Source organism: Panthera pardus, unplaced genomic scaffold (genome assembly GCF_024362965.1).
Source record: "Panthera pardus isolate Hobbes unplaced genomic scaffold, ASM2436296v1 HiC_scaffold_15, whole genome shotgun sequence".
Taxonomy (NCBI): Eukaryota; Metazoa; Chordata; class Mammalia; order Carnivora; family Felidae; genus Panthera; species Panthera pardus.
In genome coordinates, this window is record NW_026526710.1 from 64,012,632 (window position 1) to 64,025,370 (window position 12,739).

At 47.9% G+C, this 12,739-nt stretch overlaps 1 protein-coding gene across 2 annotated transcripts in view; it reads right to left on the reverse strand.

Moving 5' to 3' along the window:
• MYO5B (myosin VB) overlaps positions 1 to 12,739 on the reverse strand; it is a 338,549-nt gene that overhangs the window by 97,215 nt on the left and 228,595 nt on the right. For both annotated transcript variants that reach the window (XM_019464074.2, XM_019464075.2), the window contains exons 13-14: positions 6,507 to 6,629; positions 5,649 to 5,732 (exon numbers count right to left, since the gene is read on the reverse strand). In XM_019464074.2, coding sequence (XP_019319619.1) covers positions 5,649 to 5,732; positions 6,507 to 6,629 — 207 coding nt within the window. The remainder of the gene's footprint in view (positions 1 to 5,648; positions 5,733 to 6,506; positions 6,630 to 12,739) is intronic.

Sequence of the window (12,739 nt, forward strand, 5' to 3'; positions counted from 1 at the left end):
ACAGCTGTTACCTTGGAAATCATGCCTGTTTGCTTCTGTGAGAACATAAACCACCTTTCCTTCAAAACAGACCCATGAAACTAAAAGACATGCTCGAATAACCGTTTGATTAGAATCTCTTGCCCAAAACCTTATCTTTAAAAACCTAGCTGTAAACCTAATGAAAAAAATATTTTGTTTTCCAGCTGTTCTGTCACCTGGCCAGTGCTACCCTTTGGGGAAAAAAATCTCCAATTTTTAGCTAAAAAATATTTCATTTGCAGGGGTTTTAAATGAGCTTTGAAGGAAAAGCCTCAGTATTTTTTTTTTCTTAATGTTAAAGAAAGAGGTGCACTTTCCTGTATTGGAAAGGGGATGATGATACTGTTTTATTGACTAAGAAGTTCTCTCTTACATAGTAACCTGTTTTTTTTTTTTTTTCTCAATATTGGTGGCAGGTTTTTTGTTTTGTTTTTTTTTAACTACCAACACCAAATGATCTTAAATAGGAAGCACTCCAAATACCCTTAAAAGTGTTTAAAAATTCAGGGGTGCCCGAGTGGCTCAGTCGGTTAAACATCTGACTCTTGGTTTTGGCTCAGGAGAGCCTGCTTAGGATTCTCTCTCTCTAGCCCTTGCTGTCCCTCCCCTGCTTGGGCACTGTAGGGCGCTCTCAAATAAACAAACCTTAAAAAAACTGATTTTTTTAATTCAGAGGACCTGAATGGGCAATTTTCCAAAGATAACACAAATGGCAAATGGATACACGAAAAGATGCTCAACGTCACCAATCATCAGGCAAATGCACGTCAAAACCACAATGAGCTAGCTCCTTACACCTGTGAGAATGGCTGAACTAAAAAATACCCAAGAAATAACAAGTGTTGGTGGGAAGGCAAAGTGCTGCAGCCACTGTGGAAAACAGTATGGTGGTTCCTCAAAAAATTACTACATGATGTAGTAATTACACTACTGGGTATTTACTCACAGAAAATGAACACACAAGTTCAAAAACTAATTTTTTTAAAAAAATTTTGAGACAGAGTATAAGCAACAAAGGGGGAGGAGAGAGAGAGAGAGGGAGGGAGGGAGGGAGGAAGAGAGAGAATGAATCCCAAGCAAGCTCTGCACTATCAGTGCAGAGCCCGATGTAGGACTTGAACTCACAAACCATGAGATCAAGACCTGAGCCAAAATCAGGAGTCAGCACCCACAAGCAGGGGAGGGGCAGAAAGAGAGGGAAACCCAGAATCCGAAGCAGGCTCCAGGCTCTGAGCTGTCAGCACAAGAGCCCAACGTGAGGCTTGAACCCACAAACTGTGAGCTATGACCTGAGCCAAAGTCAGACGCTTGACTGAGCCACCCAGAAATCTTAAACATATGCTCCTTTTGAGGTTTTTTTTTCCCCCAGATAAAATACTGTTTTTTATCATCAACACTGGGAGGCAGAAATCTCCATCTTTACTACCTGAAACAAATCAGTCTCTTAATGACTTAAAGTCATGTTTTAAAGAAGCACTTCCTAAGTCTCTATTTATAGCTCTCCAATAGCTGAGAAAGCAATTAGCTACATTATAACCTCTTAGTATAAATAGCTTTACTAATTACATTCTCATTAACACTGTTTTATTTCGTTGCTCTTGGTGGGAGTTCTTCAAACATCCCTTTGGCTGGTAGGATACGTGGGAGTCTTGCAGCCATTACTGCTTAATTATTCACAATGATTTCTTAATTTCTTATCAGGGGTGCCACACCAAAGAAAAAAGCTAATAGGAGGGGTGCCTGGGTGGGTCAGTTGGTTAAGCGTCCGACTTCGGCTCAGATTATGATCTCATGGTTTGTGAGTTTGAGCCCGGTGTCGGGCTCTGTGCTGACAGCTCAGAGCCTCAAGCCTGCTTTGGATTCTGTGTCTCCCTCTCTCTCTGCCCTTCCCCCACTTGCACTCTGTCAGTCTCTCGAAAATAAACATTAAAAAAAAAAAAAAAAAGAAAAAAGCTAATAGATCTCCCATAAAATAAAAATACTTCAAATAAAACTATGAGTTTACATATAAGATTCGAGACTTATCTGTGCTTAGGGAGAAGAAAACCAACCCCAAAACTGGGCATTAACTCTATGCCATAGGGCTTTGGGTCCTTCCAGGTAGTTTTCTCTTTGTAATACGGAGTTGGAAACATAAACCTTCTAGGACTGCTATAAAAACAAACTTTTAAAGATGACAGAGGCTCAATGAACAATGAGTTTCAAAAATGCTACCACGACAGGTGCTGCCAGACATGTCCATCTGTCCAAAGGATTCAAAGCACAGTTGGAGCCACTCTTTGATTTGTAGCTGTGGTCTGTGTCGGGCCCATCTGTAGGTTTACAGTGACCTAATTTCAGTCTTTGCCTTCTACTTTCTGGGATGTCTGGAATGGGCTCAGGGTGGAGAGTTCTTAGTCCTCCTCCTGCCAGGGTCTGGGAGGACAGGAAGCCCCTCTTAATCTCTGAATGCTGCTGGCCACCATCACGGCACCTGTGAGGGTGTGCTGGGATGCAGCTGGGGGTTGGCAACAAGGTCACTGGTTCTTTAGAAAGATTAGTCGGTCAAGAGGAAAGCTGGAGTGCAGTAGGTGGGTAGGGAAAAGGACGACCATAATCTTCTGAGAGTAGATCATGGACCTATCCTACATGCCCAATCTAGGACTATCTATAAATGGGACATGCATACTCTTTGAACCACTGACCTCACTTCTAAAAACTTACCTGACTGATGCAATTGCACAAAGAAAAGATGTATGCAAAGGGAATTCATTGTAGATTATCTGAATTATCAAAATACCAACTATTAAAAAAATGATACACTCATGTGGAAAGACAGCAAAGATATAAGTGAAAAACTAAAGAACTATATATAATGGGATTCATTTCAATCTTACAAAGATGTACCAACATGCTTGTCTATGCAGAATGGTAACTGATGAAAAGGTGGGTCAAGGAATGGCAGAGAATGATTTATGCTACTTGAATTTATGAGTCTATATCTCATTTCTAATAAAAACCCAGTACCCCCAAACTAACATGACACTCCTATTCAGTAAAGACCTAACACGGCACACTTAAGACTGCTATCCCTGGGAGGGCCTCCTTGTAAGGTTGACCCTTGGCTGGGAACTTGATTTTGGGAGGGTTTTCACCAATCCCTGGTAAGAATGGTTCACTGGGTCCAAGAGGTTCATGCAAACAATACAGCGTATGTTGAACTCCTGCCTTCCTTTTGGGAGTCTTGAAATTTCGGTACATGCCAGGCAAAGGGTGCCTCCATAACGGACTCCCGATAAAAAACTCTTAACACCTCTGCTCAGACCAGCTGCCCTAGTCTATACTTCACATCACAACTCGCTGCTGTGGAATGAAGCACATTCTGTGCACTGGAAAAGGACTCCTATCACCTTGGGCCCGGTTTTCCCTCGACTTCACCCCATGTACCTTGCCCTTTGCTGATGTGCTATGTATCCTTCTGATCTAATAAGTCAGAGCCTGAGGTTTAACTGCTGAGTTCTGTGAGTGTTACCAGCAAATAGTTGAATCTGGGGGTGGTCTTGGGGACCCCAACAAACTTCTTTTTCCATACCACAAATCCCTGTCTTTTTCACTAGACTGTAAGATCCACGAGCTTAACTACATGTATTCGTTACCACTCCCCACCCACCCTTCACTTGTGCTCCTACCTGGAAGGAGAAACTTCTAACAAAACAGTGAAGTTTCTCAGCTTCTGACGTCACTGTGTCACTAACAGGTGGTCACAGGGCTGCAAGCGTTGAAGCACGATGAAGCAACGTGCTCCAAGAGCTCACGCCTTGGTAGCTCCCTGTGCTTTTCTCCCTGTGGCCTGTGCCTCCTCTGTCCCCACCTCCCTTTCACAGAATAGAACAAGCCCTATTACCGACCACGGACTACAGAGCTGCAGACTTGGCAAGCTGAGAGGTTGATCTTGTGTTGAATTCCAGAGTGATACACACATTTACCCAAATTTCCCTCAGTAACTAATGGTGCAGATATCCAGAGAGGACACTGAGCCGGGGTCTGCCCCGAGCCACCCACATGCTGGTACGAAGCCAAAACTTCCCTAGAGCCCTTGCTTGGGGTCATGTGATGTAATGGGCTTTACTTGTCCTTCTGTCCTTGGGTCCATTCTGGTTGGTGTACTTTCTCCATTCCAGCATCTCCCCCTATTGCCATTTGTCTGAAGCTTATCACAAAAAGCCATTAATCTGCAATGTCTAGTGTTATCAGGCCCCCGCAGGGAGTGCAGTATCACGAGGTCTGGGAGAAAGCCTCCCAAATCCTGGCGAGTCTGTTTCTGGGTTTTCTCTGAAGGGCTGCAGCCACCAACAGCACGTGCATCAGTATGCTGGCCTTCTGGAATGGCGGTGCCCCCGCCTCTCGTGGCTGCAGGGCCCTCTCCCTGCATCTCCTTGCTGTGCAGCTCCTGGGTGGTTATCTGCCACTCATAGCCCACTAGGATATAAGCACCTACAAGGTAGAATCTGTCTTATCCACCTTTGTATGATGCGAGCTGTGTAGGGGCAGTGCCTCACAAGGTTGGTGCTTAATATTTGCTTAGGTGACTCGGTGCCTTGTAACCTCTGCCTGTGGAATGGACACAGTAATTTGCTGTCTTTTTGTTGTGCTCACAATAAATTAAGTAGATAAGAGACAGTTAACGTTCCCTCAAATTCTACCTTCGATTCCATTTATTTATATTAATTTTTTAAAAATTTTCTTTATTTTTGAGAAAGAGAGACAGAGTGCAACTGGAGGAGGGGCCGAGAGAGCTAGACACAGAATCCCAAGCAGGCTCCAGGCTCTGAGCTGCCAACACAGAGCCCAACACGGGGCTTGAACTCACGAACTGTGAGATCATGATCTGAGCCGAAGTCAGATGCTTAACCCACTGGGCCACCCAAGCGCCCCCTTTCTATTACATCTAAGTGTTTGCTTATAGGAAGATTCTGTAGGTGCTAAGCAGAAATTAGATGCATGAATACCAGGATCTTAGAGGATTTATTTTTTTTTATTTTATTTTTTAACATTTATTTATTTTTGAGACAGAGACAGAGCATGAACAGGGGAGGGTCAGAGAGAGAGGGAGACACAGAATCTGAAACAGGCTCCAGGCTCTGAGCAGTCAGCACAGAGCCCGACGCGGGGTTCGAACCCACGGACAGTGAGATCGTGACCTGAGCCGAAGTTGGACGCTTAACCGACTGAGCCACCCAGGCGCCCCAAGGATCTTAGAGGATTTCAATCATTTTATACTGGCAGGTAGGACATGATGACAAGAGACATAATAAACTCCAGTGACATTTTCATGGATACACTCACTGCTGTACCCTCTCCTGATGGTCCCCTCTGGTACCCCCACCCCTCACAATGTCCCTCCATTAGCTGGGATCTTTCCCAGTTGCCAACCCTACCCCCCCCCCCCCCCCGCCACCCCCCATCCTCCACCACCTCCTTTCTTCCCTCCATCACGCCATCCTCAAGTGTTTTCAGATGGAAATAACCTACCAGCCGCTTCGCCTTCCCCCTGCCTACCACCATTCCAGAGCAGGGCCCCCAACCACCACACGCAGCCCTGGCCATGGATGGTCCTGCCCTAGCTCCCCATCTCTGACGCCCTTTACCTTGCTGGCCTTCAGGATGTTGATCTGCTCTTCATACACCGTGTCTCTGTTTTTCTCCAGAAAACCATCTGAAAGGTACTCCACCTGGGGCCCCAGAGGGAAACAGAAACAGAAGTCAAGCGCTTCAGCCTGACCTGGAGCCTTCTGCAGCTGCTTGAGCACTTAAATCCTTTCGGCTCATCTATACTTGTTTTCTGACCAGTTGTGAGTAACTGGGGAACCCACAGATGTTGCCTTTTAAAATGCAAACCCAAGACGTGATCAGGAATTACACAGAGCAAATTGAGTATTCATTTTGTGGAAAAACATTGTTTCAAAAAAGGAGTTCCCATAAGATGGCCCAAGGCATCTTATGGTGCTGAAAAGGCCACTAAATTAGAATCTGCATTTTAACGAGACCCCAGATGATTTATGTGCAGATTAAAATTTGGGAAGCACGGGCTCGCACAAACAGAACAGAACTCCATGTAGCAGAATTCTGTGCACACCAGTTCCTCGGAAAGGAGTTGCCCAAAGAAGGGCACCACTCTATTCTTGCATCCTTCTCCTCTGTCCAGGGGAGATTCATGACTATCTTACGGCTCCTGCATTCCCAGGGAAGAGACCCTCAGTAAATAATGGTTAAGCATATGATTGGGTAGCTAGAGCCTCCCTCCACCGCCTGGGGCTCTGCCGTGTGGTGACACTTTGATGGATCACAGAGGGGTGTGGGAAAGGAAAGAAAGGGTACAAGAGGACCCTACCTAAGAAAGGTTTAGGCCACTTCAATCGAAACCACTCCCTGTGAGCCCTGAGCCCACGCAAGGGGAGCCCACGCAGGGGGAGCCCACAGAGCACAGAGCCCACAAAGACACTCACCTTATCAGCAAAGTGGACCACAATGAAGGCTGTGTTGGACATGCGGGGTTTCTGGAAGTGCTGGCTGCCAGAGTGCCGGTCATAGAGCTTCTGTGCCCAGTTCTGGTCAGTTCCTTTAGGGACCTGCAAAAACATAGAAGAGGGCAGAGTGCTGTGTGAAAAGGAAGAAGCAAGCAGAGAGCCATGCCATAGGGAGATGGGAGTCCACCAGTAAGTTGACCTCACAGGGGCTGGATTCAGCTCTCAGACCTGGACCCTAACTGGACAAGGAAAACAAGATTCGGCCACGAACACTTTGGATCCCGTATGCCATGCTTTCCACACGCCATGTGGGCAGGCTCCAGTAGTGTCCGTAGGAGTGCACCGAGCCTCAAAGAGCCTGCTGGTTGGTAGCCACTGAAGGGGTTAGGAGAGCATGAGCATGGAGCCCAAGGTCACAAGAGCAGAGCTGGGACAAATGTGACCCTGTGTCTTCCCTGCCATTGGGCCCGTGACTTCAGTGTCATGAATGTGCCACGGCTACCGCTAGCACCACGTCCCTGCTCACTCAGCCCAATGCCAAGAGCAGGAGAGCCCCCCTCTATGCTCATCTAAACACCACTGTCCAGGCTCCACTCAAGTCTGTCCTCGTCTCTGAAGCCCATCCTGGCCACTCTTGATCTCACTTTGGAATCCCTCATGATTAAGCACTTACACATACACTAATCCAGTTCGCCGTTGGTTTTTGTACATTGCCTTGTCGCTGCGAAGTGCAAGCTTATTAGGCTCAAGGAGTATGCCTCACTGTTTTTTCACCTGCCCCTCAAAGAACTGAGGATTCTTTGGGTTCCGGGTGGGCGCCTGGGTGGCTCAGTTGGTTAAGCATCTGACTTCAGCTCAGGTCATGATCTCATGGTTCGTGATCTCAAGCCCCACTTCAGGTAAAACACAAGCCCCGCTTCTCTTTCTTCCCCTCACTCACTTGCACCCTCCCTCAAAAAAACAAAAGGAATTGGGTTCTGGGCACACACCAGGTATTAAGTACCTAGCGAATGAGCTACATAGTACTCTCTGCCATCCTCAAATTTACATGTTTCACTACATTAAGCATTCTGAAGGGCATTAAGCATACATTAAGCATTCTTTATCTTTAGAGCTGGCTTCAAAAAACCAAAAAGCATCTTGCTTTGTGGAAGACAGAACACAGTCACTGTAACCACTGTCCAAATTGTCCAGGATGATGGTAACTCTACCAGTTACCTGTACCTACTCTCCTCTGTCATCCTTGAAGACCACTGCACACGCCCTTTCCCCAGCCCTGGGTCACAACTGGACCCGCCATTCATCAGTTTACACTGTACATGTGGATGAGGCAGGGCTGAAGGTGACCCTTACACCAGCCATTTAAAAAGGGATTTGTTTAGTAAACTAACAATCTGCGGCATAAAAAAAATGCTCACACGCTTAAGAACACATTTCTCAGAGAGTAAGTAAACAGATTTTTCTCATTTTCAATTTAACGTAACTATTATTGAGTACCCACTGCTAAGTGCCGTAGGGAATTCAAAAAAAGAAAACTTTCTTGACAGAGGCTATTAATTGTGTTAAGCAGACAAAATACATCCGATTCAGCACTTTCATGTATACGATTTTACATTTGTCTTCAAGTATTCTGTGTTTAGAAACAGCAGGTACAGGGGAGGAGAAGGGTGAGCTAGGCAGGGCTGTTGGAGGTCAGGACAGGAATACAGCGGACTGGACAGTGACAGAACCGGGGCAGACAGAACAGGAAGGGCAGGACTGCGAAGAGAAGACTCACCTAGGTCAACGCATTTGCCAGCATCAAAATCATCTTGTCTTGACAATGAAATTGGACTTCTGTTAGTAAATGCCATAATCCTATGTATTCCCTCACTCAGACTGGCGTGAGTCAACGAACAAAGCGGGAAAACAGTATTATACATTTCCTGACAAGGGTCTTCTTTCTTGACCACCACCAGCAAGGAACAGGGCCAGCAGGAATTCACAACAATTAATACTAACAGCGAATGCCCATAGCACTTCCAATCTGTCAGTTTTCTATACATTTTAGAAGCATCAACTCATTTAATCCTCACAAGAATCCTATCAGCTAGGCACTATGTTTATACAATTTTACAGATGAAGAAACCGAGACAGAAAGGTTAGGGAACTTGCCCAAGTTCACACAGTTGGGAAGCAGCAGGGCCGGGGTTCAAACCAGGACAGGCTGGCTCCGGACCACGTCCTCCCTGCTACCGTGCTTTCCTGCCCGACAACAGCTTTAAAGGCAGCCACCAAGACAGGGTTAGGGGGAAGGCACTTATCTCCAAAAAAGATTCAAAATGAACATAGGAGAAAGAGAGCAAATCTTGTATTTTGATAAAATCTGGGCTGGGCGATCAGTAGCTCTGAAATATGCTGAATCACATCCTTTACAAGCTTCATGCAAGTGGCCTTACTCTCTCCTCAAAATAACGTGAAGAGGGCACTGGACCAGGAGCCTGTCATCGATTGATTGTTGTGGGAGTCGTGGCACAACTCTGAACATACTGCCAACCAGGGAATTGTATATTTTGAGCAGATAGTGTGGTATGTTAATTACACTCAATAAAGCTGGTAAAAACGCATTAATACTTGATTTTACTGTTATTGAAATTATAAAAGTTTAAAGAAATAGGGAAGAGGGAAGAGCGGGAGACCTTGGGCTCCACGGCACCTCTTCCCCAGCAGGCTGGGCTGTAACCCTGGAGCCCAGGAGCTCACTGCACTCTCTCTCAGACTCCTTCCTCCCCTCCTGGCTGCCACCCCCAATGCCCATTCCAGGACTTGACTTTTCCACCTTCATGAGACCCTCACCTGCCATGGGGTCTGGAGAAGTCAGACCATTTCAAGTTCTTCTGACGTGACGTTCCCTTTGCCCAGCAGAGCTCCCGTCCCCCACAATCCAACTTCTCTGCTTAAACAGTCCTTTAGGTGATGCTTCTTACAACACTTTCTCAGTCACCTCCTCCTCAGTTTTTCCATCTCAGTCACCACAGTGACAACTTGTGGTGCATGCCTGACCCCTCAGAGATGTGCGAAGGGCAGGGAGTCAGCTGGTTACATAGGGACGTGGGGCTTGTTGGGCAGATGAACGGACACACACAGGAAGGCCTCCCTTCTCAAGGTTTCAACCTGTTGGACAAGGAGACCTCCAGGGCAACTTAAGCAACTACGAACCTTTGACCCTAATACTAAGTAAGCTCTTGTGAGAGCAGGCTGGACCCAGGTGAGGAAGCAGAGACCTTCAGCATGCTTTCCCTCCACTGCCTCAGCAGTGAGTTACTGGAAGGTTCGCAGTCCGCCGTCCACCCTCAGGCAGCTCTTCCAAGAGCGGGTCCCTAAAACAAAAGAATCCTACCCACTCAGGGCAGAGCCTGCCTCTTGCCTCAGCATGGCCCTGAGGGTCCCTAACACTGACTGTCCAAACAGAGTGTCTGTAGTGTCACTTGTAAGAACTGCTTCCAGGGGTTATCATTTCCAGAAAGTTCCTACCGATGCCAAGTTTCAGTTAGGAAGAAACACATGCTGACCTCTCCTATCCCCTCAGCCCTAACTAGTTGGTTCCACCAAGAGGGAGGGAACAATGACTGAGGTTCTGCCAAGAGGGAGGGCAGGGAATGCTCAGTCTGAATGTGGCTTATGTCGTGCGGCCCTCAAGCCCCACAGCAGCCTTGGAGAGCACTGGGAATGGCAGGGTTTTGTTAAAAGCAGCCTGGAAATAACCATTTCCCATCAGCAAACACCCTGTGTCCTGACCCCTTGGTTACTGAGGAGCAGCTGTAGTCTGTGGCTTGGTCTGGGGCTGATTATGAATCCACGGCTGCAGGAAGGCTTTTTCCACCTGAAGGAAGCCTGGGTGCTTCACTGTGCTCTCCATGAGCCCCCTGTGCAGCCATGGGCACCCCTCACAGGCTCTGGGGAGAGCTCCCCGTGTGCTGCTCCTGCAGATCTGCGGCTACCCCATCTCCATATTTCTAATTTAGATCCCAGCTCACTGGCTCTGCCTGATGCAGTGTCTCTTCTCCAGGAAACCTGATTTTCCCAGCGGCTGCTTTTATACCATGAGTCCAATCCTTCATTTGGCTTTGTGTCCTTTCATATGGGGGTCATAGAACCCAATTCCTCACGGTGCAATCTCACTATTCTTTCTCATTCTGTACAGCGTGAGTGACAGCGGAGGGAAGGAACAGGTCTGGGACAGTCCCACAGGACAGTCCCGAGGGATGCCAAGTCACCTGGTCTTGGCCAACTCCAAGGGGACATCCTACCCCGCCCAGGCTCAGAGCCAGCAGCACTTCCGAAAGGTGCAGCAGGCCTATTTCGTAAAGGTAGGTTCATTGTGGTAGGATTTCCCTACAGGAAAACATGCCCTTTTTAAGGGTCTGGTTCCAGGAGTTCTGACAAAGGTGACACCTGTCGGTGCAAAAGCTACCTACTACCAGCAGCTGCATCAGATTGCCCTGAATCACTCTCAACTCCCAGAGCAATTAAATCTGGGAGGAAAAGATTTCCACACTGGGGTTTTTGCATGACTCTTTAATTTGGTGTTCATCTGGCCTGCCTTGCTCTGCCCACGCCCTCAGCAGCCAGTGAGGTTCCAAAATGTCCCAAGGGCAGCGTCACCCCCTCAACACCAGCTTGACTGGCTGGAAATCCAGGTTTTCCTCAGACGCACCCCTCCACAAAGCCTCGGCGACAAGGAAGCTATGAGACCTAAGAGAATGGCATGCTTTCTATGCCAATAACCCATTCCCTTGATTCTGTTTAGCCGTCACTCTGCTGCCCTTGGGTTGTGGTCTAGGCCTCCTCCAGCCTGCTCTGGAACTGCCCTGCCCGGCCCCCACCCCCACACACTCAGGCCCAGCCCCTCAGAACACAAGCCTGTCCCCCTTTTCATCCTTTCTGGCCAGCAGGGAGAACCCTTCCTCCTCTCCCAAGACCTGACATACGGCAGGTGCATAATGCATTCTAGGTGTCTGACAGAATATAGGGGCAGGAATCAGAGGCGGATGCAATCTTAAACCAAAATCACCTAATTTTATAAATCTGACCTGGAGAGAAGGCTCCACAGAACATTAAGGCAGAGATCATCCACACAGAGTCAGATTTTCCATTAGCTTCTCAGAAGTCAAACGGATTCCAACACGGATATTCCAAAGTGCAGGGATTTGGGGAGGTTACCTTCCCAATTGTCTAATGTGGTTTGCAGCTCGGGCCCCCTGCGACCACTCTGGTAACCACCTGCTCCCCAGCCCGCACTTCTCCGGCTTCCCCTTACCCCCTGGACAGCAGTCTGAGGTCCCTGCACCTGTGTTCCTGCCACTCTCACCGGACATTCCCAAGACATGTTCCCTTGGGCAGTGGCACCTCTCAGATCCCCAAACCAGAAGCCAAAACAAACCTGCAAGGGGCTCCCATTTTGCCTGCTAAAGGTAGGACAAATCACTGAAAATCAGACGCAGCTGCTTGATTCACAGAATCCATCATCCTGAAGCATTAAGCCTTTTTCTGAGAGGTGTGTGTACACAAGGAGGGAGAGACCGTGTGCCGGGGATATACGGTATCGTTAGCATTCCATCACAGAACTAGGTGAAGCCCCTGAAGTAAGCTACCTGTGCTTACTTTGCTTATTCAAAGATATACATCTTTGAATTCACGTGACTCCTCAGGGCCTCGTATGGCCTTACCCTTCAGCACCGGGGAAGGGAGTGAAGGGCCGGAGACCTGGAGCCAGGGCCTGGGAAGCTAGACCGGCTGGACAACAAGGACATGGTGTTGCCGGTGGGGTGGGGGTGGGAGGAGGTGGTTACTGATAGGAGCACACAAGGAAGCGGAGGAGGGGAGCACGGTCCCAGTGTGTGTCAAAGGGAGCTGTTGGCCGTGGACACTGAACCCAGAAAGCACACTGGGCTTGGCACTGAGCTTGGAGCCTGCTTAAGATTCTCTCTCTCCCCTGCTTGCGTGCACTCTCTAAAATTAAAAAAAAAATAAGAGAATCTTTAAAACAAACATAAAGGGCCGCTGGGGTGGCTAAGCTGGTTGGGTATCCAGCTTCAGCTCAGGACATGATCTCGCAGTCTGTGAGTTTGAACCCCATGTAGGGTTCTGTGCTGACAGCTCAGAGCCTGGAGCCTGCTTTGGACTCTGTCTCCCTCTCTCTCTGCTCCTCCCCTTCTCACTCTCTCTCTCAA